Genomic DNA, 24,655 nt, shown 5'->3' with positions numbered 1-24,655 from the left:
TCTTTCACCATCAACGTGTATGGCAGCATCTTCTTTCTCACTCTCATCAGTTTCGATCGCTATGTCGGGACGGTGCACCCCATCAGCTCGCTCCGATGGTGGGACGTGGGTAAAGCCAAGCTATGCTCGGTCTGCACATGGGTCCTGTTGGTCCTGAGCTCCATCCCTGACTTATTTCTTACTTTTGCTATTCAGCGTCCAAAAAACATCACCGTGTGCATGGACCACATCCATGGCCCTTTCTCCTACGTCAAGACCACCACCATCATAAGAACAATATTAGGCTTCCTGCTTCCGTTTGGCAGCATGCTGACTTTTTACATCAAGACAGTTAGCGTTTTGAGGCGCCTTCCAAGGGGTAGGAGAAACAGAGGAACCCACCGGGCGGGTGGAAAGCCACTGCGCCTCATCACTGCTGCCTTACTCGTCTTTGTGGTCTCTTTTGTGCCGTACCACATCATGGTCGTCACCCTGGTTTTCATGAGGATCCACGACCAGGTCACGCCGTCCAACACCCAGGTCCTCTACGCCTCCTATGAGTTCTTTGAGTCCATGTGCAGTGTGAGTGGCTGCCTTGATCCAGTACTCTACATCATGGCTGGTGAGGAGTTCCAGAGGAAGTTGATGGCACTGAAAAGAGAACGATACAGGAGGCTGTGCTGCAGAGCAAGCAGGAGGGTCGGGGTCATTGCCTGAATCCCACGCATGGATATGTTTGACTAGTTACCTTAGATTAACAATCAACCATCTCAGCCTGATGTACACGGGTAAATTGCACTAATATGAAACTGGAATGACAGAGAAGAATAAATCAGTGATGGTCTCAACCTCATTTGCACTTTACATCTTCCTTGTTTCCATGCGAGATGGACTCAAGTAGGGCTGCCATCATGGCTATATTCATTGTTGACTATTTTTGAGATTATTTGTTTCTGTGTAATGTCAAAAAATTGTTAATAAAATGCCCATTATAATTTCCCAAAGTTGAATGGCATGGACTCAAGTTTGTGCAAAACCTGCTGATGACGACATTTAAAGGGGCTCTCGATGACTGAAAAAGCAAAGCATCCTCTGAACACTCAAATCATGCTGGAATAACAGACTTCTGGAGTCCATGCCAGCTTGAGTGCATGCTGCCATTAAATCAAAAGTGGGACAAATCAAATTCTAAGATATTCTGAGATCATGTACATTGTAGTTACTTAACTAGTCTAGGTTTAGCTTCAGATTAACTCTACTCCTGTTTTATGACAGAAAAAAGCCTTGGTGAGTAAATACATCATCCTATTACATATTTACAGCAGTGGTTGGATTAAGTCATGATACGATGTTATCAAAACCGTCTGCCGAAAACACCCTGCTCAAATATCACGACATGGAAAATGTGATCAAAATTAACAATGAAAGGAGTAAACACGCACATAGGAAGGGGACCAAAACATCTGCCTTGTTTGGTCAGGCAGTAAGTGATACCGGCATATCTGTATTGATTGTTGAACTATTAATAGCGCAGTCTTTCGGTCACGATCGCTGCTCTTTGTATTGGAGTCATCAATTTGCACACGACACGTGCTAATCAATGGCAGCTCCACTCTTTCTGAGCACATACTTTTATCTATTTTAGGCTCCAGTATGCAACTCCACTGTACCCTCTTTTGATTTAAAGCATCAAAACAACAATCCTGCCCTCCTTAGGGATTCTTATAAATGTTCTCTAACGAAAATGAACCCATGGTGGAGGGAACCTTAGCTGTAGCACCGTCTGGATCTTAGCATGTACACACCGGCATCCCCATTCATCACACATTTGCTGGGCCACAGCATCACTGGGGGGTTTGGGAATAGCTATGACCGGGGCCACTAGCATCCCCAGAGCTGAACTCCTGTGTAACTAAGTGTCTGGATAATAAATCAGAGGTGGGAAGTGACAACAGCACCCGCTCCACAGGGAGACCACAGCAAGTAGAGCTGAGACACAGAGAGCCAGCAACTGGGCCACTGTACCAATGTGACTGTTCCAGTAAGCCCGTTGGATCATTTCATTTTCATTTTCGGCTTTGGCTATGGACCAAAGGAGTCATACATTTCAGGTAAATAAGCAATTTCCTCTTGGCTGGTTTCCTTTGTTTGCTAGCCCTCGTCATAACTGCCGTGTCTTTGTCTCCCAGACTGCTGTGCAAACACTCTTTGTTCTTAAGCCTCTACTGCAAGCTCGTGGATGTGAAGTTCACTCTGCGAGTAGAGCAGGTTAATAATATCTTTGTCACAAAAAAAAAAAAAAATCATCTGCAGGTTTATAAAATGTTTTATTTCTCCTTTTGTACTTTTATCTCAGTGTAATGATTTTTGTTGAAATGGTGGGTGCGCAACAATCTAACGGCACATTAGTTCCGAATCTGGCCCCACTGCATGCTGTGAACAAAACAATTACATATTCTTTTAAAAGTTGATATAATGATTGTGTTGGGGGGAAAAATGCAGCACCAAGCAGAAAAGGTGAAACCATAGCACTTGTTTTGAGTCCTATTTCTGGCCACCTACATTTAATCTCCTTCAAGCTCAGTTTTGGTCTCCACATCGCGGGAAAATAATGTATGTTTATAGCTGATAAATGCACCACTGTGTGCGCAGGCTACATTTGGCCGACCAATAAATGAGTCCGGCTCTACAAGCAACACCTTTCATATGAAATATTATCATTTGAAAACTAAAAATATTTATTTAGCAACTTTAATTCATCACTATAACATGAGACAACAAACAAAAACATAACCTGGTGTCGGACCTAACGTCTACTATATAGTTTGAACTCAATGTCTTGACATGCATCAAAGACATGGACATCTAAGAGACTCACGCTATGAGACCGAAGTATAGATTGAGGCTGCAGGGACACAGCGTTGCATCGACACCAGAGCTATCATACATTATTTACACAGGGAGGGGACAGCATCGGAGGCCAACTAATGGAGACTGGTCGGAACTGAAGGGGAGTATGAAACACACAGCTCTAAAGGGCATCACAAGGTTGTTGAAGCCTGAATACTCATGAGGCTGATAATCGTTCAGATAACTGCAGATCAGCCACATAGATCAGCCGGGTCACTATGCTGTTTGTGGAGTCTTTGGCGATACACTGTGCAGACGCTAGGGAAGTGTCAAGAGTATTCAGACAAATAGATGTCGATGTATAACTATATGATATTTTAGTACCGAAAAAAGTTGCCAAAAATGATGAACATTCACTGGTTGCAGCGTCTAAAATAGTCAGATATTCGATTTTTACATGAATGTAAAAAGAAAAACTTTTAGGTTTTGGTTGGACTATAACAGCAATCTGAAGCCGTCACAAGGTGCTTCTTGGACATTCTAATCTAAAATCATTACAGTCAATTACCAAAAGAAGATTATCAACACATTAATTGATAAAAATAATCGGTAGTTGCAGTGTTGCTCATATTGAAAAAAGACACCAAACATAATTTGTTTAATGGCTTGAAATATGTGTAGCTTGGGCAAATAGACGTGCTACTGTCAAACTATTAGGATATGGATTCAAAGCTGTGTTATGATGTTTAACTGAAATCTAAAAACATAGATATACATTTTTGAGTCAGTACATGTTTTAATGTTGGAATACACATCTTCAACATGATATAGGGAGTTACAGACAAAACTAAGAGGTGTTTTTTACTTTTGTGTTTCCGCACAAAGCACACAAGTCTAAAACCAACTACCCCAATTAGAGCTGGAGCTAATGACGAATGGGAAATTTGAAAAATGCATGTCCTAAATTGACATCTTCAAACTGCTTCTTCATCTAAACCCCAAAGTATCCACGTTTATCATCATAAAAGCCAAAGAAAAGCACCAAATCCTTACATTTCATCAGCCGGCACCCACAAATGTTGACATTTTGTGAGAAAAATCCATTTTTAAAACAGTTGATGATCAGTTTCCTCTGAACAACCTTACCAATGAATCAGTAAATCACTGCAGCTCTGCATCTGATTTGTTGATTTTGTTTTATGTTCAAATCAGTCTGTAAAATAATTAAAAATGCATCAAGGTCATGTCTCTGAAGTGTTTATTTTGTCGGATAAACTGAATTTACAATAATAAAACAGAAGCGGAGAAGCCGTAACTAGCAAAATGTTTGTCATTTCTTCCTTGATAAATGGCTTAAACGATTAAACCATCATCGTAACTGTTGTTCAATTAAAGACTAATTGCTTTGGCGCTAGTATGAATAAATGCAGAGACATTAGCTCTCCCCTGACAGCAACACATACTCTCAGACACACAAATGTGGACATTAAAATACCCAGCAGCGACGCACACACACACAAACACACACACACACACACACACACACACACACACACAGAAAACATGAAGAGAGAGCCTATCCTCCCACCCACCCATCCTCTCACACACGCACACACACACACAGACTCCACTATGACCCGCAGCCACACAGTGCCGTACATAAGCCATCTCAGCCTTTGCGTGGCACAGTAATAACATATGACAGAACCCAGATGGCATCCTGCAGGCTACAATCATCAAGATCAGGGAAAGGGGACGAGAGGCACTCCAACAACAGAGCAACCGATGACATATTTTACCCTCTCTAACACACACACAGAAATACACCCAGTTGAGCAGAACATCCAATACTGTTTACAACTCTGTGGTGAAGAGGAACAGGTTTCCACATTTCTGTCACATTTTCTCGTGCTCTTTCTACTCTGGAGCCTCAAATAGCTCATCCAAGTGGAGATGAGCGGTCAGCGCCTGATTGAATGTAAGTGTCGGTAATAACATGCAAAGTAGGTTCTAATCCAGTTAGAACGGTGCTCCACATGACTCACAATTACCCTTCAATTTACCTTTTCGAAGTTGCAAAGCCTTGGAGAGAGATAGGTGAATATATTATGGTAATCCAAGGGACTGAGGCGGCATGTGAGAGAGGAATGAGAAGCCGTTTCGCTTTTTTCCATTACGGAGATGGGCCGTGAGATAGTCATTTACTGCAAAGTTGGGCCCCCGTGACAGAGCGCTTAACTGCTGCGGTGCTGCATCGCTGCAGAAGAGAAATCTAGTTGTGTATGAGACACCAGTTATAAATATTACATAACTCACTGGACTTCATTGAATGCAGTTTAATTTTACCACTAACTAAAATGGCACTAAAACTTACTGGAACGCCTTAAACCTTACATTTTGTTCATAAACAAAAATTTTTGTAGCATCACATGACACACATCACAAATAATCATATATCATGAAGGTCCTCAATTACAAATAAAGGAAAAACAGATGGTGGTAACCACCTCATCTAACGCTTGTGTTTTAGTCTTGTATCTGTAGTATTTACATACATGAGATTCATGTATTAATGCAAGAATGTATAATATTTTTATCCACAATTATAATGAAAACTCACCACAATTTACTTACGGTCAGTGTTTTTTTAATCGCGATTCTTGCTCAAATCTTTTATCGTCCCATCCCATATCGTCCCTGATCTGACGAGGAGGACCGTTGTTCAACCTGGCACGGTGAAGTATGTGGGATGCTCGCCCAGCTGGGATGCGAGTGCTGATACACCTGCCACCTTCTCTGGTGACAGTAACCACAGTTTCATCAGGTGGGTGAGATAGTTGGAGGTTGGTGACAACGACGTTGAGCTGCTGAGGATTCTCCCTGCTCGCTGAAACACAACTTCGCTAGCAACCCCTGCCTTATGGCAGCAACTCTGATGTGACACAGAACCCATCATCTGTCATGATGTGTTACTTTGGACAACGCCATATGCCAATTGCCCAACCCTATCATGTATATGAAGTTGAGGTTTCCATTCCATTTTGAATCCACAAGCCCGTTTAGCTAGCTGGCAATGGCATAGACACCAACACACACCTTCACACACACACACACACACATACACACTTTGACCACCATGCCAAATTACATCTTACTAGGGGGAAAAGTATGGGCGCCAAAGGGTGAAGTGACCAACCACACCTAAATATCGCTGCACCGTACAGCAAAGTCCTTGACAATGATTGGCCCAAAGGAGTCTTAAAATTTGAAAACGTGGCTTAATCTAATCCATGGCTGAATGCAAATAAGCCCCGCTCAAACTGATACAGACGGCTCGCAAACCTTGTGTGACCTAAGATTTAACACAAATGCATAATGACAGCCAGTCTCCCTCTGAATGACCAGAAGTCATTGGCTACCGCCCACTCCATTAGAGAGCACACATAGCCTTAAGTGGCCGAATGCAACATCATAGGTTGTTCCTTGAACCCCAAATGTAGTCTTAAATCACATAATCTGTCACAAGCTATTCATCATAAGAGATTATGCTGTTCTTCTCAAACAGAGAACAATAGCGTGCACCTCTAAAAAACAATGTGACTCTATAAGCGTAGCTGAATGTAGGAATCGCGAAGAAACAGTTATGTGACTGGATTTATATTTGTGTGGGTTTTCTGAGGAGATAAATATTGTGGCAAATGCAGGGAAAAAAAAAGAAAAATGCTATATTGCTAGTGGGAGGAAGAGGTGTAATTCGCAATAAAATGCTTTTCTGGGCCATTATGAATGATAAATGTTGCAGGCAATGTGTCAGCTCTCAGAAACAATGTCTGTTCCCAGGGTTTGTGACAAAACTGATTTTGCTGCAAACAGCATGAGACTCCAGTTGCTGAAGGCGTTGTATTTAAAAAAAAAAAATGGCATCAGAAAAAAAAGACCTTCTCAAATTGTGACTGTAGAAAACACTTGCAGCAGATTATTCCCAAAGTGCTTTTTTTTTTCAGGCGCTCAAACCTTTTGCCTGGACAACCGTCTCTATCCAGAAGTGTTCCCACGGCCCGCCTACATATCACAGAGCAGGAGAGACGGTTGGATAGAGATTTGCAGGGCTTGAGTGGAGACATCATGGTGTGCAGTAGGTGGGCCTTTGTGACAGATCTATAATAGATGATGTGTTTTACAGTGGGCCCGGCTCTGGAGCGCAGCTCTTATGCCCTACCTGCCGTTGTGATTGCATAACTGCCTCGCTGAAATGTTGTGCAGGACACGTCTCGCCTCTCCAGCTCTCAACAGCAGCCTCTCCTCCCTCCTCTCTACCACAGATTCTCTTCATCTGTCCTTTCTTACAACTCTCAAACACATACACGCACGCGCACGCACGCGCGCAGACCTGTTCCCTCGCACACTCTTACACACAGAAAACACAAACCGTCTGTTCAGAGGGTTGTTGAAGCGCATTACTTTTACCTGGCTGCAGGATGAGCTGCACTCTCCGTCCTCTACACCCTCAAGGTACTGTTAAGTATACAGGCCCTGTTCCACATACGCTGGGCCTTAAGCTACATCCACTTTAATGTGTTTTCATTTTAAAACAGGTTTAAAAAACCACAAAGGATCTCTGTCCGGTAAGTCCGGTAATTTGGCCGGTGAGGCTAATGCTACATAGAGAGTGCAAAGTAGCTCAACACGCCCACAGCAGGCTAACCAAAGCCATCGCAAAGTATAATAGCAAAGTTTTAAACAGTGATTATTCACACGGTCAGTTTACCTGTATCAAAAAACATTTTCTCAATGAGGTCTACTGGTAACCCGTCAGGCAGGAAGCTGTGGCTGTATTCACCCAGGTTTTGAGTTATTGCATTCTGAGACTGTCTCTCCGGAGACAGTGTCCTGATGTCTTTGCATTCTCTACAGACACCACCATGAGAAGTTTTCATCGGAACCATTTTCCGTTTAAGAAACTGAGAAATGAAATAGTTTGTGCAATATTCAATGGATTATCTGGAGAAACGCACACTTCATTCCTGGAAAGAGACACCGCCGCAGTATTTTTTCAAATGTAATTTTTGTTTCAATGCTGTAGCCTAAGTACTGAAAGTAAAATTAAAGAAATAGCAAGGACCAGTCTGACATATTGGTAAATTAAACAATTAATGATTAGCTTTTCTCAGCATAAATTAAACTCATCTAGAGTCACTTATAGTCCAGGAAGTCACCCTATAACCTCAAAACAAACTTTTTCCCTCAATGTTTCCGTCATGCTAAGCTAAGCTAACTATACCCTGATTTCAGCTTCACGTTTATCGGACAGATACGAGAGTGGTGTCGACCTTCCCATCCAAGTCTCGTTCAGAAAATGTCCAACCAAATTAAAACTAAAACAGACGATTGAAAGAGAGTTTCTGAACCTCTAACCCTTATTTAAACTATAGCAAACAAGCATCTTTATCTCTAGTCTTGGACATCTCCAAAGATCCTGTATACATCATCCAAGTGATAACCTCATGTGGGGCCCTGACCCAAAGGAAGAGAAGCTTTGCCACAGATTCCTAAGTAAGGAAACACTACAGCTGGTATTATGTCAACCGTGAACAGGACAAGCACAGTCCACCATTTGCCATTTCCCCTCTTAGTGAGGATTCTATATTTGCACAAAGTATCATGTCATCATGCACTCTTGACTTTCTATTTATGCTCAGAGAAGATGATCACTCAGAGTACTGCCCTCCCTCTCTCTGTCCTCCAATTATAGTCATTAATGGTTCATCCCGAGAAGATAAGCCATGGGTGGCCAATAATATCCGGGGGCCTAAAGTAAGTGAGTTGTGAAGTGTGTAGGAAATGAAATGTGTGAGTCGAATCGGAAGCACTGCGAGCTGCTGCTGCTGCACGGTTTAAACAAATAGAGGGCTGATGAGAGTCACAGCCTTATGAGAAGAGGGTGAAATGGAAAGAGTCAAGCTGGCAAGAGGGTGACAAGAGAGAAAAGGTTGAGGTTTCAAGAAGAGGTGAGAAAGACGGCGTGGAAAAAAAAGAGAGGAAACTAATCAGTGAGGTGTGAGAGGTGAAGGAAGTGAGAAACAAGTACACAACTTCAGAGCACAAGGAGGCGTTTGGAGTTGACGGGCGTTGCATTGCAGAGGTCCTCAACGGCTGCATGACATTTAGGTGTAACTGCTAGCATGCTTGCTCACTGGCATGACTTACTGGGACACTTGATTGGAATGAGGCCACCACTGATGTTCTGTGCTGTTCTTTAGGGTGCCGTCACAGGTCCATTTTGACTCGTTACAGCAGTGGAAACCAATATCCTTAACGATGGCTGTGTTCCAATTATATGTCCCCTTAAGGCAGTGCAATGAGCAAGCATAATACTGGTGCCCTGACACACCTGAAATGGAATGTAGCCATTACTAAAAAGGAAACCTGAACAACTTTACACATCCAAGTCTGTGAACTTACATGTGTTGGAGAGTCCTGCTACACATGTGAAAAGTGTATATGGCATATCTGAAAATCTGAAAAGTGTTGACACTTGAAGCCAGCTCAGGTTGAAGATGACAGGTTTTTTTTTTTTTTTTTATTAAATCTAGAAAAAAGTGAGATTATCAGACTTGTGCTGACCTCTCCTTACCTCTGGTTAGGCAGTTAGAGGCTCAATTAGATGCTACAAGCACAACACACCTGAATCCCCGACCTAATTGTCAATAGTGAACATGCATTGTGGGTAATGAAGGCACGGGACACAACAACCATTATATCTGTGGTTTTCCTGCATCGGTTTTGCTACTTTATTAAGTTGTACATTGTGAGTGTGAGAGTGTTTTTAGATGCTTTCAATGCTATCGTTAACTCGGTGCTTCACCTGCTGTAACAAGTCAAAATGTCTGCTGGGAAAGAAGATCTGTTGGGTGATTATGGGACACTACGTGTGATATCAAATAAAATATATTCATATTACTATACATGTTTATTATTGTGTGTCATTTCACTTTTTTCATCGTAAGTAACCATGTTTTCCACTCAAGCCTCCTCTTCCAAACAAACACAGCAGATTGACAAAAGTATTTTTTGGTTGTTTTTGTCTGTTCACTCAAAAAAGAAACGACACAAAAGGTTTGTTTCTTCTGTAGGTGAGCAGAGTGGGTGTCAGTGGGTCGTGCATCTTTAGAAGAGATTACAAGCCAAAGAGGTTGAAAACCAACGATCAAACCGAGCAGTATATTAAGAGTCAGATTTCTGCTATACGCCGAGATGTCTCGCGGCCTTTTCGTATTCAAACATGCGTAACGGACTAATAAGTATAACACATCTATTCAACTGCAACTGATCACATAAATGTACAATGTACAGTATTGATCAGTAGCTTTTCCTGTTTTTGTTGCAGTAGCCACAACAATTTTGTACCAAGAGCTGAAGTGATTATGAGTTTATTAGTCAATTTAAGTCATTTTAAAGCATATTTTGAATCATTTTTAGCAAAAACATCAAACTTTTCACAGTTCTTCTTTTTTCGTATGTGACTGAAAACTTTCAGCATAAACAAGCAATCAGATGGAAAATTATGACGGGACTAACCCTAACACAAAAAAATCTATAAAATAATTAAATGAGAGTAATCTGAACCCTAACCCTAACCCTAACCCATTCCTACTTGAACCAGAATATAATTTTTAAAAAAAGTAAGGACTTTCAAATACTGTTCGAGATCTGATGATATGTGAGAAGGCACAAAAGAAAAAGATGGAGGCAGGAGCATAAACACAACATTGAGAGCCGATTGCCGAGACACGATGATCGTCTTTCGTGACATCACTATTCACCCAAAGTGGAGCATGAGTCTAAGGTGCTTTTCACTGATCAAAAGCCGGAACATAAACAACTCAGGAGGGAAGGTTCCCCCCCTCAGCAGATCCACTACTCTGCACATTCCACTGCATCACTGTGCGCGTGACTTACCAAAGAGCTGTCGGTGAAATATAAACTTCCCGGCTACCATGCCCGTGATGATGGCCAGCGTCCAGCACACTGCTTTCAGGATGTTCCATCCGAGGCCGGGGTACTTGTTGAACAGGAAGGAGAAGCAGTTGCCCACCACGATCATGTGGGCCTCCGTCTGACTGTGGGAGATGGGGTCCTCGGCGAAGATGAGGAAGTTGAAGAAGGTGACGAGGTAGGCCACGATGAGACGCGACCACGGGTGCTGGAAATAGTAGCGAAAACGGGCATCTATTTCCATCCTGCTGAGCCCCCCAGCCACACTACACCTGGGAGTCAGAGAGAGAGAGCGAGAGAGAGAAAAAGAGAGAGGGCTTCTTTCAGTCAGATTACATTACACTCAAATCATCATGGGCAGATTAGAGTGAAAACATCCCTCAGACTGAGATTAGTGTCAGGAAAATAACTGAGGGGTTTGGTACAGTTTGGGATTATGCGGAATTCAGACAACGCTGACAATTCAGCCGCGGTGCCAATAATACACCTACATGGAACATTCCTTAGAGCAAAGACAAGACAGGCCGTCACACAGACTGTCACACATAAAATGACAGAGAGGTCTTTGATCGGCCTGGTTAGTGATGTCGACACAGCACAAAAGCACAAACAGCTGCATGATGCAGCTGTTGTTTTAAAAAAAAGGACTGAAGTTTAAGCTTTATTTGTGAGTCAAACAAGTCGAGGTGTTGAGGAGCCTTACCTGGATGAGGCAGAATCTGAAGTGCCGGGCTTTTTGTGAGAGGCTTATCCCCTCAGCCCATCTGAAAATGTGCTCCTCTCAAAAACTGGTGGCAGCACTGGGATGACGCTTTGCTCTGGAACACCTGCCAAAGCGGCGCTCGAGTGACTTTCCCGACATCCCCCACGTTTTGTATTTTTAAACCCCCCGTCTGTCTTCGCTCACCCATGCACTCTCGGTCTGAGCCTCCCCCTCGCCGCCACCCCCTCTTGTGACTGGCCTGACTTTCGCTGGACTGAACTTTCCCAACCAGCAGTCGCCTGCCCTGACACCGTTTCCTGAAATACCCCCACCCCACAGTGGGTACTTTGGGATGATGTAACGACTTCAGGAATAGAGCTGCCACAGTGGAACTTCCCATGTGGCTATTAAATTTCACCCGCATCATGCTTGTCTCTTCGTTGTGTGCCACCTTGGGTGCTGCTAAGCTTGTGGCTCCACTAATGGAGGTAGAATCACTTTTATTATTCAGGTCGAATGCAGAATTAAAGCCTTATGGCAGGAGAAACATGTACGAGGCGAGGCACCCCAAAGGACATAGGACAGGAGGAGAGCATGCAAAGGGGGGCTCATCAGAGGGGGATACCCAGGAAGTGGGCTGTAATGGATATGTGATGAAGACTACAGCTGAATTTGCAAGATCTGTCATATTATCTTCATCATCCTCATCATCCAGCATCCACAAAACCCTCTAAAATATAAAAAAAATATATATATCATAATTCTGCTGACCATATTAAGAGTCTGTAAGTGCAACAGGAAATACACAGGAATGTCCCCACCATTAGTGCCACTACATGAATGGCCCGCCGTGTACAGAGCACGCACACACACACACACACACACACTCACACACATCCCCTCTAATGTCACAACACGATGACGCCAAAATGTCACATCACTAACCCCCTCATATCTCCCGAGATAACACAACAAGCTTCACTGGAATTATCTGATTACACAACTTAAAAAAACGTCGATGTCAGATCTGGGACAGCAGAGATTCGTGCAAGTCCTGCCTGCCTGCCTGCCTCCACCTCGGTTTTATTATCATTCGTGCAGTGCATCAGCATCAGCATCAACGCACCTGCTCCACGCCGTGTTTCCTCTCAGTCGTCAGCCAGCACGAGCAGCATCTCTCCCGCACGGCTCTCCTGCCACATCAAGCCGACAGCGGCGCTCTAATCATCCCCAACGCGAGATGATGGTGATGATACGGGAGGACTGGGGAGGAATTATCCATGCGACCTGTTGTTGGTACACAACAGAGGAGCCCCCAAATCCTCTGCCATTGTGCTGGAGCGTCCATGCGCCGGGCAGGGCTAGCTCAGCCGGGCGGTGCTTCGTCAGCGGGATCCCGCCAGACGGTGCAGTTTGTGGGCTGCTGATGGGGCCGGTGCCGCTGCTGCTGCTGCCGCTGCTGCTGTACAATGGATGGAGACGGCTGGGTCCACACAGCACGCATAGCATCAGTGCAACGCAATGTAGCCAAACACGTTGATACACCAGCGTCAAGCCACAAGCCGGTACACACGTGCGACTTCCGCACACACCTTTCAAAATAAAACGTGATGAACCCAAAACATAAAGTGGGATTTGTCAGCAAAACGTCCAAAGTGAGTAAACTGGCGGAGTAATCTGGAATAAGACACGACGTGAACAACAACAACAACAACAACAACAACAACAATAATAATAACAAAAACATTGATGGTTAAGATGATGATGATGATGATGATGATGTTAATAACATAATCAGAATCTGAATTCCTTTATTAGTCTCACAAACGGGGAGATGTGTGCGTCACAGCAGCCAAAGGATGGTTCGATTTAACAATAAACTATAATAATAGTAAAAAAAATTAAAAAGTAAAATAAATAGTAGAAAAATAAACAATAAAATAAAAAGGTAAGAAGTAAAATGGACTCTTATATACATAATATGTATAAAATGTAAAGAGTGTAATTGTAAACAGATGGTATAAACACTGATGGTGATGATTATAATGGCTCTTTGAAAGACGACGGGACTTGCTTTGAAAACTTTTTTTTTTTTTTAGCAGCTATCTGCAGCGTGCATAGGGACGAGGTAATGTGTCCATTTGTATTTCTACTTAATATAATATGCCGCCGGTGAAACAAAGTAATGCTGCTGTTGCACTGCAATTTCCCAGCTATATATATTACCCACGGTGCTACAGAGCTAGCGTTACAGCAAAGTCACAGTGATTGTGATGGATGTTTTGTTCTAAGTAAGAAACTGAATCATTTATAATGACAGAGGATATTACCGATGCATCGTTGCAGGTCGGCTGGGCTGATACACACAGCTGAAATGGATGCGTGATCTAAGACGTTTGTTGTCGTTTTCACGAGTGTAGTAACTAGAGCTAATCTAGTGGTAATGTTAGCCAGCTTTGTTGCAACAACATGAATTCATGTATTGCTGTAAACTACGTCCCGCATTACATTTCATAAATGAAATAAAATTTACAAACCTGTCTAGGAGGAATCGGGCGAATTATGGATCCGACCCTCCCTTCAAGTCCCGCAACTCTCTCCATCTCTGGAAGGAATCGCCAATGTTTATCCGTGTTTTAGCCCTAGCTCGATCGGATTCCCTCTCTGCCTTTCGTTGGTCTTCGGTTCTAATTCTTTTTCTTTTCTTTGTCTCATTATCAGCCATGACAACAGTTTTAGCTCGGTTAGCACTGGCTAGCGTAGCAACAAAACAGCTATGCCGTATCACTTTGGCCGTATCCTGAATGTCGTCAGTTCCGGTCTGACTGCCGTAAATCGTTTCGTCAGTGGTCCGACCCGACCAATGCCTTTCAGAGGTATAGAATTAGACTACTTAGAAAAAGCGTATCTTCACGCTGATGGGCTCATTTGCTGTTGTAGGTAACAGAGACACATCATCAGAAACCAGAGACTTTTCTATATCCAGTTAAAAACTCCGTACAGGGGCTTTAAATACAAAGTGTATACGCATTTGAATATAATCATATAGTACTAATTGCCTCATAAATGAGCTTTTCTTCCCCACTAAAATTTCTTCAGATTTATCTTGAAATACTTCAGTGACTTCTTTGACTTTACGCTGATATTTGACTATGACCAAATCTAAACAAACACCTTACTAGATAACTAAGATGTATTTGAAACATAACGTTTATACCATTAATAGACTGGTTTATGTTAGATAATTTCAGCAATACAATGTGCTGTTTATGCTCAAAACTACTTTTAGCTGTATCATTGGATTGAATCAGCTCTATTCACAAGTGGTGCACCCTTATTTCGAAAAGCGGGCCACCTCGTTTCCGGCCTGACCCTGTCTGTGTCTGCTGTGACACAGCTGAGATTCCCTCTAGTGACAGGATAATTCTGCTGCTGTAAAAATCTATTCATTCATTTATTTATTTATATAACGAGGAGTGGGAGAGACGGAGAGCAGAGACAGGAAGCCCGGTGGCTTCCAGATGTTACAGGATTTCACGCCAAATGAGATCAACTGCCATGAGAGGCGGAAATCTCCCCCGTTATCACAGATCAGAGACCAGAAAGGAGGAATGAAAAATATGTGCCTGAACGTAGGCTGCATAAAAAACTAGTCTAATAACTTGAGTATACCTACTGCTATATATCATAAAGACAGATATAGTCTACAGACAATAATAATAATAACAATGCCAGTCCCAAGAATGGTATTATTATTATTATTATTATTATTATTATTATTATTATTATTATTATTATTGTTGTTGTTGTTGTTGTTGTTGTTACCCTTGTCCCAGGGTAAATGTATTAGATAGTGGCCACATAAAAAAGACCAGGAACCCAGTAGTACCATCAGCAGTCTACTGATGAAATAGGTCTACCACCTGCCTTCTACTACCTGTTTGTTATTTGTTTTTTGTTTTTGTTTTTTCGTTTGAGGCAGTTCTATGAAACGCAACTGTATTTGGAAATGGGTCCCACAGTATAAAATTCTATATTACATATTTTGACAGGAATACTTCCTCCATCAATGTTGATTATTATTTTTTAAATGTTTCTATTCTATTCACTGTCATGTTTGACTGTAAAAAGAAATCCATTTAAATAAATGTAAAAAAAAAAAAAAAAAAAAAAAAAGATGTTTGGACGTCATGTGATTTTTGATGTTGATGACGACAGACGAGGGGCGGGTCCTGTCGATGTAGTCCACTTCCTGTTTCTCTGCCCTGGTTTCGCCTGATCAGCAGCATCAGCCCTTTATCCGACGAAAGGCACAATGTCACATCAGACGGGCATTCAAGGTAGATGCTTTCCTCTCCTTTCAGTGTCTCTGTGCTTATGTATCATGCCGTGCGAGTGTGTGATTACCGGATGCGCTTTAAGTACCTCCAACAATTCATTGCAAAGGAGAAGCTAGCGTCAAGTTAGCTAGCCACTCCTAGCTAGCTCTGAGCTACCGTGATGTGTGAGATCAGCAGCGGTGCCCTGTTTGGGCACTTTTAGGACTAGTAAACATAATCCCTCAGCCTTTAGCCAGTATTATAAGCCGGCCAAAGCACGACTGCTGTGTATTGTTTAAAATAGTACCAAAAAAAACTCTTTAGCTTCTCGGCATAAATCTGAAATCCTGAAACGTTAGTTGAGCTTTCTGAATGGATGGGCGACGCCTTCATTTAAACAAACTGCTGGCCTGGTAGACTGGCCGGTGTTCCCATAAATATGTGACTAGCACTGGTATAACCTGCACTGTGTTATTAGAGAATGGACTTTAGTAGGGCGTGACGTGCTTTTTTATATGGCAGCACCACCCCAGGATTGTTAACAGACTGTTTTGAGATAATAACATACGGCGAGATCTAGCTTCAGTGAATGTGTCTGCTATCACCAGGCAGATGTTTTCTTTGGTTTTCATATAAATGATCTTAGATTTGTATTGTTTTACATATTTATGATCAGTTGTATTGTGCTTTATGAGTGTTTTTCTCCTCAACATTCAGATTATTCTCCAGCAGAGCCACATGCACCATTTATACATACTTGTCCATGGCTGATTAAAGTATACCTGTGAAGAACGATCTAATTGAATCCAAGTTCTTTAATGCACAACAAAAACATCTAAACATGTCTTTCCTTCCTGTCTGTGTGCCTTCCTGCATTATTCATCAAAATCGGTGTTGCTTGAAAGGAAACCTGCAGAGTTATTGAAGCTAATAACCTTTCAGAGAATGCTTTGTATGCATTCTGAAGAGTTTTTTTTTTATTGTGCCAGCGTCCGGGGTCAAAGGTGGTCGGCCTTCAGTCACACCTGCACTACTGAAGTGTTCCCGACTGAAACCCAGCAACCGCCTGCCTACCCCGTCCTATTTCAGTGTTGCATTTTGCTCAGTTATAAAACCAAAGAGTTTCCTTATCTCAAAGTCAAAATAGAAGAAGTACTTGACACTGGGCTACACGTCAACACAGCTAAATGAGAAGATGATTGTGTGTTCTTTTAATATTGTCTTGCACCTGGTTGTTTTTCACATGTTTATGAGATCCACAAAGCATCTCGATGGAAACTTACAGCACGAGTCTCCAAATGGCCGTGTTGGCACGAGTGTGTCTGTGTCAAGCATGTGTCTGTTTAAAACAGCAGGAGACTGACCCCTTCTCTGTCTTCTCTCAGCGGGCAATGATGTGAAGGACGTCTTTGCCAGTGCCAGGAGCGGAGACCAATATCGCGTCTTAAAGATTGTCATTGAGGATGGTGAGCGGTGTTTGTTTAAACTTCCAGCCCACACTTTGGCTAAGGCTGACATTAGAATGTCAACATGGCTAACAAATCCAAGCACTGCTGACAGTTTTGTGGCACGCATCTGCTTTTCCAGAGCAGCTGACTCTGGGCACCACCAAGAAGGCATCGAAGAAGTGGGACCAGGAGTATGACTCCTTAGTGCTGCCCCTCATCGAGGATGATGTGCCCTGCTACATTCTGTACAGGCTGGATTCCACTAACAACCAGGGCTACGAGTGGCTCTTCCTGGCCTGGTCACCGGACCGCTCCGCTGTAAGATAACCGAGCCAAGTCTTGGCTTTAATGAATGACTTTCCATATGATTTGTCCTCCTCTGCTTTGACTAAAAGATGGGTGGGGTCACCACATCAAGGCATGGACTCTTTGCAGGATTGCTCAGTTAAACGTGGGCAAGGCTGCATTCATTATTTCCTAACAAACTTTAAAACTCTAAATATGGGTACGTGATGGCGCGTTCCAAATAACATGGCGCTTGGCCTAAACCTTCAATTTCTGACTCAGAATTCACCCTCTAAGTGCTTTAAGGTGATACTGGCTTGTGGCTGTCCTGTTTCCCTGTTATGCTAATGTGCTTTTTGCATTTTAGTGTCTTAAGTCATACAATGCCATTTAAGTCATAAGCACTCTGCGTCCCTGAAACTTGATGAACCACTTGCTGGGATAGAGTCACTGTGTATGAAAATAGCCATGACAAATACGCATGCAAATGTTGTTTCTGTAGCAGTGGAAAGAGGAATGTTGCAAGGAAAGGCCAGTGCATAAAATAAAGTGCCATGCAGGATATTTGTGGCACTCTTAACTGCACAGTAGAGCTGAGCTCAGATCCACTTTCTGAAAGACATAACTGAGTTTAACATTCCTGCCTGCTGGCTCAAAGTGCAGGTCTTCAGGTTTAGGCTTGTCTGGAAGTTGCAGTCATTCCACAACTGGTACACGCTGCTGCCTTTACTGGATCGGTTGTGTGGGGCCTAAAAACGTGCATTTGTTTCAGAGGTCATTTTTAGATGTATCTTGTCTTTTTGACCACGAGCAGTGCTAGGTCCCCTTTTTTATGCTCGTTGTTTATTCGATCTACAGAAGTTGACTCTTGAAGAAGAAGATTGCCAGAATGTAAACATGGATGTAAACAATGCCAGTTGCAAAATTATATATAAAAATAAAAAATCCACTTTTGTTAATGTATTATGCACTCTGTTCTGGCGTATAACACCATTATACCTTATGACCTTAACTAAAACCTTGTTAGTTTGATCAATGACTATTTTTCCATTCTATATTATTCTTTATTATTTCTGTAAGAAAAAGTTTGAACAAATAGGAAAACGATGGAAGGAAAAGATATATAAATGAAATTTAGAGCCTTTTTTTTGCAGCATAATGACAAAAAATGACACTTATCAAGAAAAACAATCTCTGAAGCTTTTATTATAATACATATTCTCAGACTTGTTTTATATTCTCAACAGGTACGACAAAAAATGTTATATGCTGCTACCAGAGCCACACTGAAGAAAGAGTTTGGAGGCGGGCACATCAAGGATGAGATATTCGCAACTGCAAAGGTTGGTCTGACAACAACAACCCTTTAAGCGACGTTAAAAGCTCTTTTGTGCACTCAACTTTAGTAAGAACCACATGTTTATGGCAGCTGATGGAAGCAAAGATACATTGGTGAGGCTGACCGTATAATGTGTGATTGTGCTAATGTTTTGGCCTGCAGGAGGATTTGAACCTCTGTGGATACAGGAAGTATCTGACCTCGCAGTCTGCTCCCCTGCCCCTCACTGCTGCAGAGGAGGAACTGAGGCAGATCAAACTAAATGAGGTACAGACACACAAACACAGACACGTCTTCCAGGGTGATTTCTCGAACGTTTTCACTTCAAATAAACCATTTCACACGCTCGCATACACAGACACCACTGCTCTGTGACAAGTTGTGTGGCTTGAGTCTCCTCTGAAGTGGGTGTGCATCAGGGTTGTTGTCTGTTTCAGTTCTGAAAATGGATGACACTATGTCATACTTACACTTTTGGCCTCAGTGAGGGAAAAAAAATAGCTTATCACAGCTCAAAGCAGTAGTCCACCTTATCACAAACCCGTTGTGCGAGATTTAAATCCCACCAGAAACAGTGTTGGAGTATCAATGAGGGGCCAGTGATGCATCCTTCCGAACAGCACAAGGTCAGCAGCAGTGCAAGTGTGCATATGCTTGCCCGGCAGTATCAATGCAGCGCAAAGACGCTGATGCATTAGAACAGCAGGATGTTGGCAGAGATGAATCTATTAGGCTTATGCGGCTCACACCCATGGCTCTGCACAAAATCATGTTTACATTCCCAAACCTCAGAAACCACAAAGTGCTTAGAAAGAAAAGCTCTGAAACGTATTTCCACGCCGAGAGAGCTTCATGCAAATGTGAATGCGCTGCGCGATTGCAGTGATTGTGCATGGAGCACAGGTGAGCTAGATCATTGTGCTTTGCCTTTGTTGTTGGCAGCGACGAGACAGAAGAAAAACTGTCACGTGATATCCACTGCATGCTGCTGATGACGCCAGCAGTGTTTACACTGCTAATGTGAAGGGCTTCAGGCCTGTGTTAGACTCCACCTGGCAGAAAGTAAAAAAAAAAAAAAGCAAAAGGCAGCAAGTCTCACTTTCCAGACTTAAGAGGACCTCTCCTATCAGTTTAACCTAATTGAGATTTTTTCGAGAAACAGCCTATTGTAATTGCTGCTCTCCCTGTCTGCCACATAAACAAGAACTCACTTTCTTACCATATATGGACGTGCTCTGAGTAGCGCAGTCCCTCTTCCAAAGCACGGTCAATTAAAGGCAGCAGAGCAAATGGGAAGTGAGGTTTTGTGCTCGTCCCACTCGGCCAGCTGTTGAAGGAAGATAATATACCATTAATCTGTACCGCCTAGATGAAAAAGAGGCTTTGAAATATTTATCATTGCTGTGCCTTGGAGACTGCCTGCCTTTTACTAAGCAGATGGATAAAAAGACCCACAATCCTTTTTGGTATGCGAGGTAGCTGCATCGGAGGCTCAATCATGTTTGCACGGCATTTCATTTTGTGGGAACAGAGCTCTAAAAATAGACGCAATCCATCAGTGTAATCCCCCCAGCGTTTCCAGTTTTTCTGTGCGATTTCATGGAGGCGCCTTGTCACTCCAGATACAAGCACCTCTTTTGTAATCACCGTGATCCGGAACTCAAGCCGCTTGTTGCACTTGTAAACCTTTTTACATTCTGATGTCCAAACTGAAGAATGTTTATTGTCCGATCAGAAAGGCATTATGACACTGAATGCATCAGCGGAAACCTGACCACAACAACGATTTTTTTTTCCCCCTCATGTGATTGAATTTAAGGACCACAGATACTTTTAAGAGTGAAATCTGTTCTGCCCATAAGTTGCAAGAGTTGGCATGACGACATAATGTCATCAGCATGTCAACATCATGTGGTCATGTGGTATCTGGGTGTGTTTGTGTGTGTGTGTGTGTGTGTTTGTGTGTGTGTGTTCATGTACATTCTGGCGTGTGATAGTTCACGTAGTCCTGTGATTAAAAAAAAAACCATTTATCTGAAATCAACTTCCTGCGTACATATGTCTGTTATGACCTCCTCCAAGAAGGTTATGTTTTTCAGTCCGTTTCGTGAGTTTGTCAGCAGAGTAATTCCAGAAAACGGAGCTAGAGTTGTTCAGAATAGAGCCCATCGACTTTTGGTTTGAATCTGGGAAAAGGGGCGTATCCAGGACATTTTTCTTTCTTTAATGAACATTGCAAGATCAGGCCATTTTTGACTCTTTTTGTTTTTGTTTCTCAGGAAATAATGCATTTATATTGAAGAAAAGAAACCAGGCTAGATGCTGATCCAAATATCAATCCAGATCTTGCGCTTTTAAATCCGTTTTCATTTTGGTTATTCTTTTTTCAATCGGCTGTGGTAACAAATACAGATAGAAACCATCACCAGGGACTTTTTTAATGCACTCATATGAATTGTTGTCTCAACTCTCTTTCAATACCTCATGTTTAAAATGATATGATCTCTTAGTTATTTATGCGATATATAAAAAAGAACAAGGCTATTAAAGCTTCAAGCAGAATTTGTATTCAGTGATTTTTTTCCCCGTACTAGCATTGTGTGCAAATTAATGACATTTTGTGTTCCATGGCCCTTGTTTTTCTTTTCGCAGCGGCATGGTTTTTCTGTGTTTCTTTTTGTTTTAACTTGTATTGGATCTAAGTTTAAAAATTCTGGCATTATGACAACCTTCTGCCATAGTGACCATTGGTGGTATTTGGGTTTGTGTCTGTGGTGCATTCAGGTGCAGACGGACATCAGCGTGGACACCAAGCAGCAGACTCTGCAGGGAGTGGCCTTCCCTCTTCACAAAGACGCCGTTGCAGCGCTCGAACGTTACAGGGATAAAAAACTCAACTACGTGCAACTGGTGAGTCCTCAAGCGCTGATCATTAGTGAGTCAGTGACCTTTGCTAGATCAATCATTTGAGGAAGGCAAATCAGTCCTCTGCCTTTCAAAATACATTGATTGGAGAGATACAGATGTTTGTGGTCAGGAGTTGTTTACAGACCGACACAATGAGTGACTCATTTTGCCCCAAAAAGCCTTTGTTCTTCTCATTGAAATTCAATGGGCTTATGTCACAAGATCAAATCAGCACAAAGTACAAAGGAATAATTGTGGCACTGTCGCTGCTTTGTCTCAGTTCCCTTTTTGTTTGTTATCCTAAAACCTTTCTTTACGAGAGCAATATGTTTCATTCTATTTATCCACTGAAGCTTTACACCTGAGGCGGAGGAGGACGTGGTTTTGTTATTCACTTTCCCCACCCAGGTGTTTTCAATTGGTGTGAAATTCCAAGCAGGGACTTTCCATGTCACAAGAGCACACCAGCAACCCTGAGAGTAACTTTTTTATCCTCTCTGTTAACAGCTAGTAGACTTCGAACAGGAGCTGATTCGCTTGTGCAGCACTGAGCCAACAGAGGTGAAGGACCTGCCACTGAGAATCCCTAAAGATTCTGCACGTTACCACTTCTTCCTCTACAAACATTCCCACGAAGGCGACTACTTGGAGTCCACAGGTGAATAGAATCATGAACAGCTGGCACGTCCCTTGTTGTTCTGCTTTTTTGTTGCTCTGAATTGCACTTTGTGTCCGCTTCCCTCATTGTCATTGTTTCTCTCTCCTAGTCTTCATTTATTCTATGCCGGGGTACAGCTGTAGCATCCGAGAAAGGATGCTGTATTCCAGCTGCAAAAATCCTCTTGTCGACATGGTGGAAAAAAACCTACGGATTGAGATTGAGAAAAAGGTGAGAAATGATCTGTGGGACATGAGCATAAAATCCCAAACTTTAGGGCCCTGAGAAACCTTTTAAAATCTATTGTATTCTCCAAAATATTGAATATAATGAAATTACACAATAAGCAACAGCAAGGCATCGTTAAGTATCGGTTCTTAAGAGGACGAGGAATGTGTGGTTTGATCTCAAGCTACAACAATTCGTCAATTGGACGGAAGATTACTCTGCAACTATTATAAGGATCTATTGTTTGTTATTATGAACCAAAAATGCCAAAATAATCACTTGTTCCAGCATCTCAATGTGATGATGTGTTGCTTGTCTTTATTGGAAATGACAGTACCCTGAATATGTTTGCATATTGAACTGATTACAGAACTAAAAGCAATTTTATTACATTTCCTTAGCCGTGTGGTAATTTCAATAGGGATTTATTGCCCCCCCCCCCCCCCCCCCCCCCCCCTGTTTTATGGACAAAACAATTATTGAATCCAAACCAGTCCAAAAGACACTAGGCAGACAACGTTTTGAAGCTGTTTTGCGAAATTAGTTTTCTGGGCCTTTTAAAGAAGTGTTTCTGACAAGAACTAATGAGCGGACAGACGGACATCAAAGAGGTCGAACTCTATGTACGAAAAACAACAGATATTGCTAGATAGTGCGTGCAGGAGTGCATTCCCACGTCCATCTGCTCATGTGTTTTGGTCTGTTTCCCAGTTGGAGATCGACAATGGGGATGAACTGACCAGCGACTTCCTGTACGAAGAGGTGCATCCCAAGCAGTATGCACACAAGCAGGCCTTCGCCAAACCCCGAGGCCCCGCCGGCACGAAGGGCGGCCGCCGCATCACTCGACCACCCGCGGGGAGAGAGGAGGAAGATTAAACAGACCTCAGCACACCGGCCACCACCTCCACCTCGAGCACGTTCCACAGTGGAACATTCCTTTGATGGGGGGGGCAGGGGATTCATATTTGACACGCTTGTTTAAAAGAATAAGACGACAACTTCAAAATTCCCACAAAGTTCACCAGAGATACAACTATGCACGCCAAGGACAACTGAGCAATGACACACTTTAGTTTCCATTTGTAGCTTGCCAAATGGAAGCGAAATGTATGTGCAGTCACCAAGATGAATTTACAAATGATTCAAAGAGGCCCAAACGAAGTCAAGCTTGAGGTTTTACGTTGTTGCCAGCTTTGAGACTTTAAAAAATGTCAGTGCGACTAATGTGAACTTGCGCCAATACGATGAAATTCCCCCACTTTTAGTTCACGAGCTAACTTGCATTCCTTAAGTCTGTGTCAATTAATGTTTTTTTTTTTGTCTCTAATGTGTTGAACATTTGTCTCCTACTGTTTGCACAACAAGGTGCTCCAAAGCAGAAAATATATAATGATCCCATTTGTGTTGATTGATTCATTTTAACAGTGCATTTTATATTGGAAAATTGACTTCTTTTTTGATATAACTGTGGTTTACATGAAAATCATCTGCTGAGAAACTTATTTTTCTATGCAAGTGCTGTAAATGTACATATTGTAGCTGTGTGATGCTCTATGATTAAGAAACAGTCTGGTCTGTTCTGGTGACTGTCAGTGTCAGTGAGGATCACAGTGGAAAGGACAGGGGCTTCCAGAAATATTACGTCAACACATCTCATATTTCACGGAGAGGAAGCTACTCAAAACTTTGCTGGTTCCCAAACAAGAGGGAAGCCGAGTAACCAGATAGGAAAGGGAATACTCCGAATACCTTGATCAAAAATGTTGCCACATCCACTGATCTACTGATTAACATTAGGCAAACTACTAAGCTCACCTCATGTTCGAAGGGAAAATCCCATTCATACCGTGTCATTATGGAAGAAAAATAAAAAATCATGTTCGGTCTTATTTGTTTTCTTACAAATCTTTCTTTTAAAGAAGAAAAATAAAAAAATATTTA

General features: G+C 42.4%; 2 protein-coding genes across 3 annotated transcripts in view; one reads left to right on the top strand and one right to left on the bottom strand.

The window, feature by feature from the left end:
* tmem117 (transmembrane protein 117) overlaps positions 1-13,102 on the bottom strand; it is a 49,007-nt gene extending 35,905 nt beyond the window's left edge. The window contains exons 1-2 of one of the 2 annotated variants that reach the window (XM_030426874.1): positions 12,654-13,102; positions 10,789-11,096 (exon numbers count right to left, since the gene is read on the bottom strand). In XM_030426874.1, the coding sequence (XP_030282734.1) occupies positions 10,789-11,068 (280 nt within the window). In that variant the 5' untranslated portion in view covers positions 11,069-11,096; positions 12,654-13,102. Of the gene's footprint in view, positions 1-10,788; positions 11,097-11,527; positions 11,706-12,653 lie in introns of those variants that run through there. The other variant, XM_030426875.1, reaches the window with a different exon arrangement.
* A 2,643-nt stretch (positions 13,103-15,745) lies between these two features.
* Positions 15,746-24,603, top strand: twf1a (twinfilin actin-binding protein 1a). The gene is made up of 9 exons (XM_030425955.1): positions 15,746-15,867; positions 17,232-17,312; positions 17,434-17,612; positions 18,827-18,922; positions 19,081-19,185; positions 21,703-21,828; positions 22,333-22,483; positions 22,593-22,714; positions 23,423-24,603. Exons 1-9 carry the CDS (start codon positions 15,843-15,845, stop codon positions 23,588-23,590), a joined length of 1,053 nt encoding a protein of 350 aa, XP_030281815.1. The 5' UTR covers positions 15,746-15,842; the 3' UTR covers positions 23,591-24,603.
* The last annotated feature ends 52 nt before the right edge of the window (positions 24,604-24,655 follow it).

The sequence above is a fragment of the Sparus aurata genome, chromosome 8 (assembly GCF_900880675.1).
Source record: "Sparus aurata chromosome 8, fSpaAur1.1, whole genome shotgun sequence".
Lineage (NCBI taxonomy): Eukaryota > Metazoa > Chordata > Actinopteri > Spariformes > Sparidae > Sparus > Sparus aurata.
The sequence above is the reverse complement of the archived record's forward strand: the minus strand, read 5'-3'. Positions and strand labels throughout refer to the sequence as shown.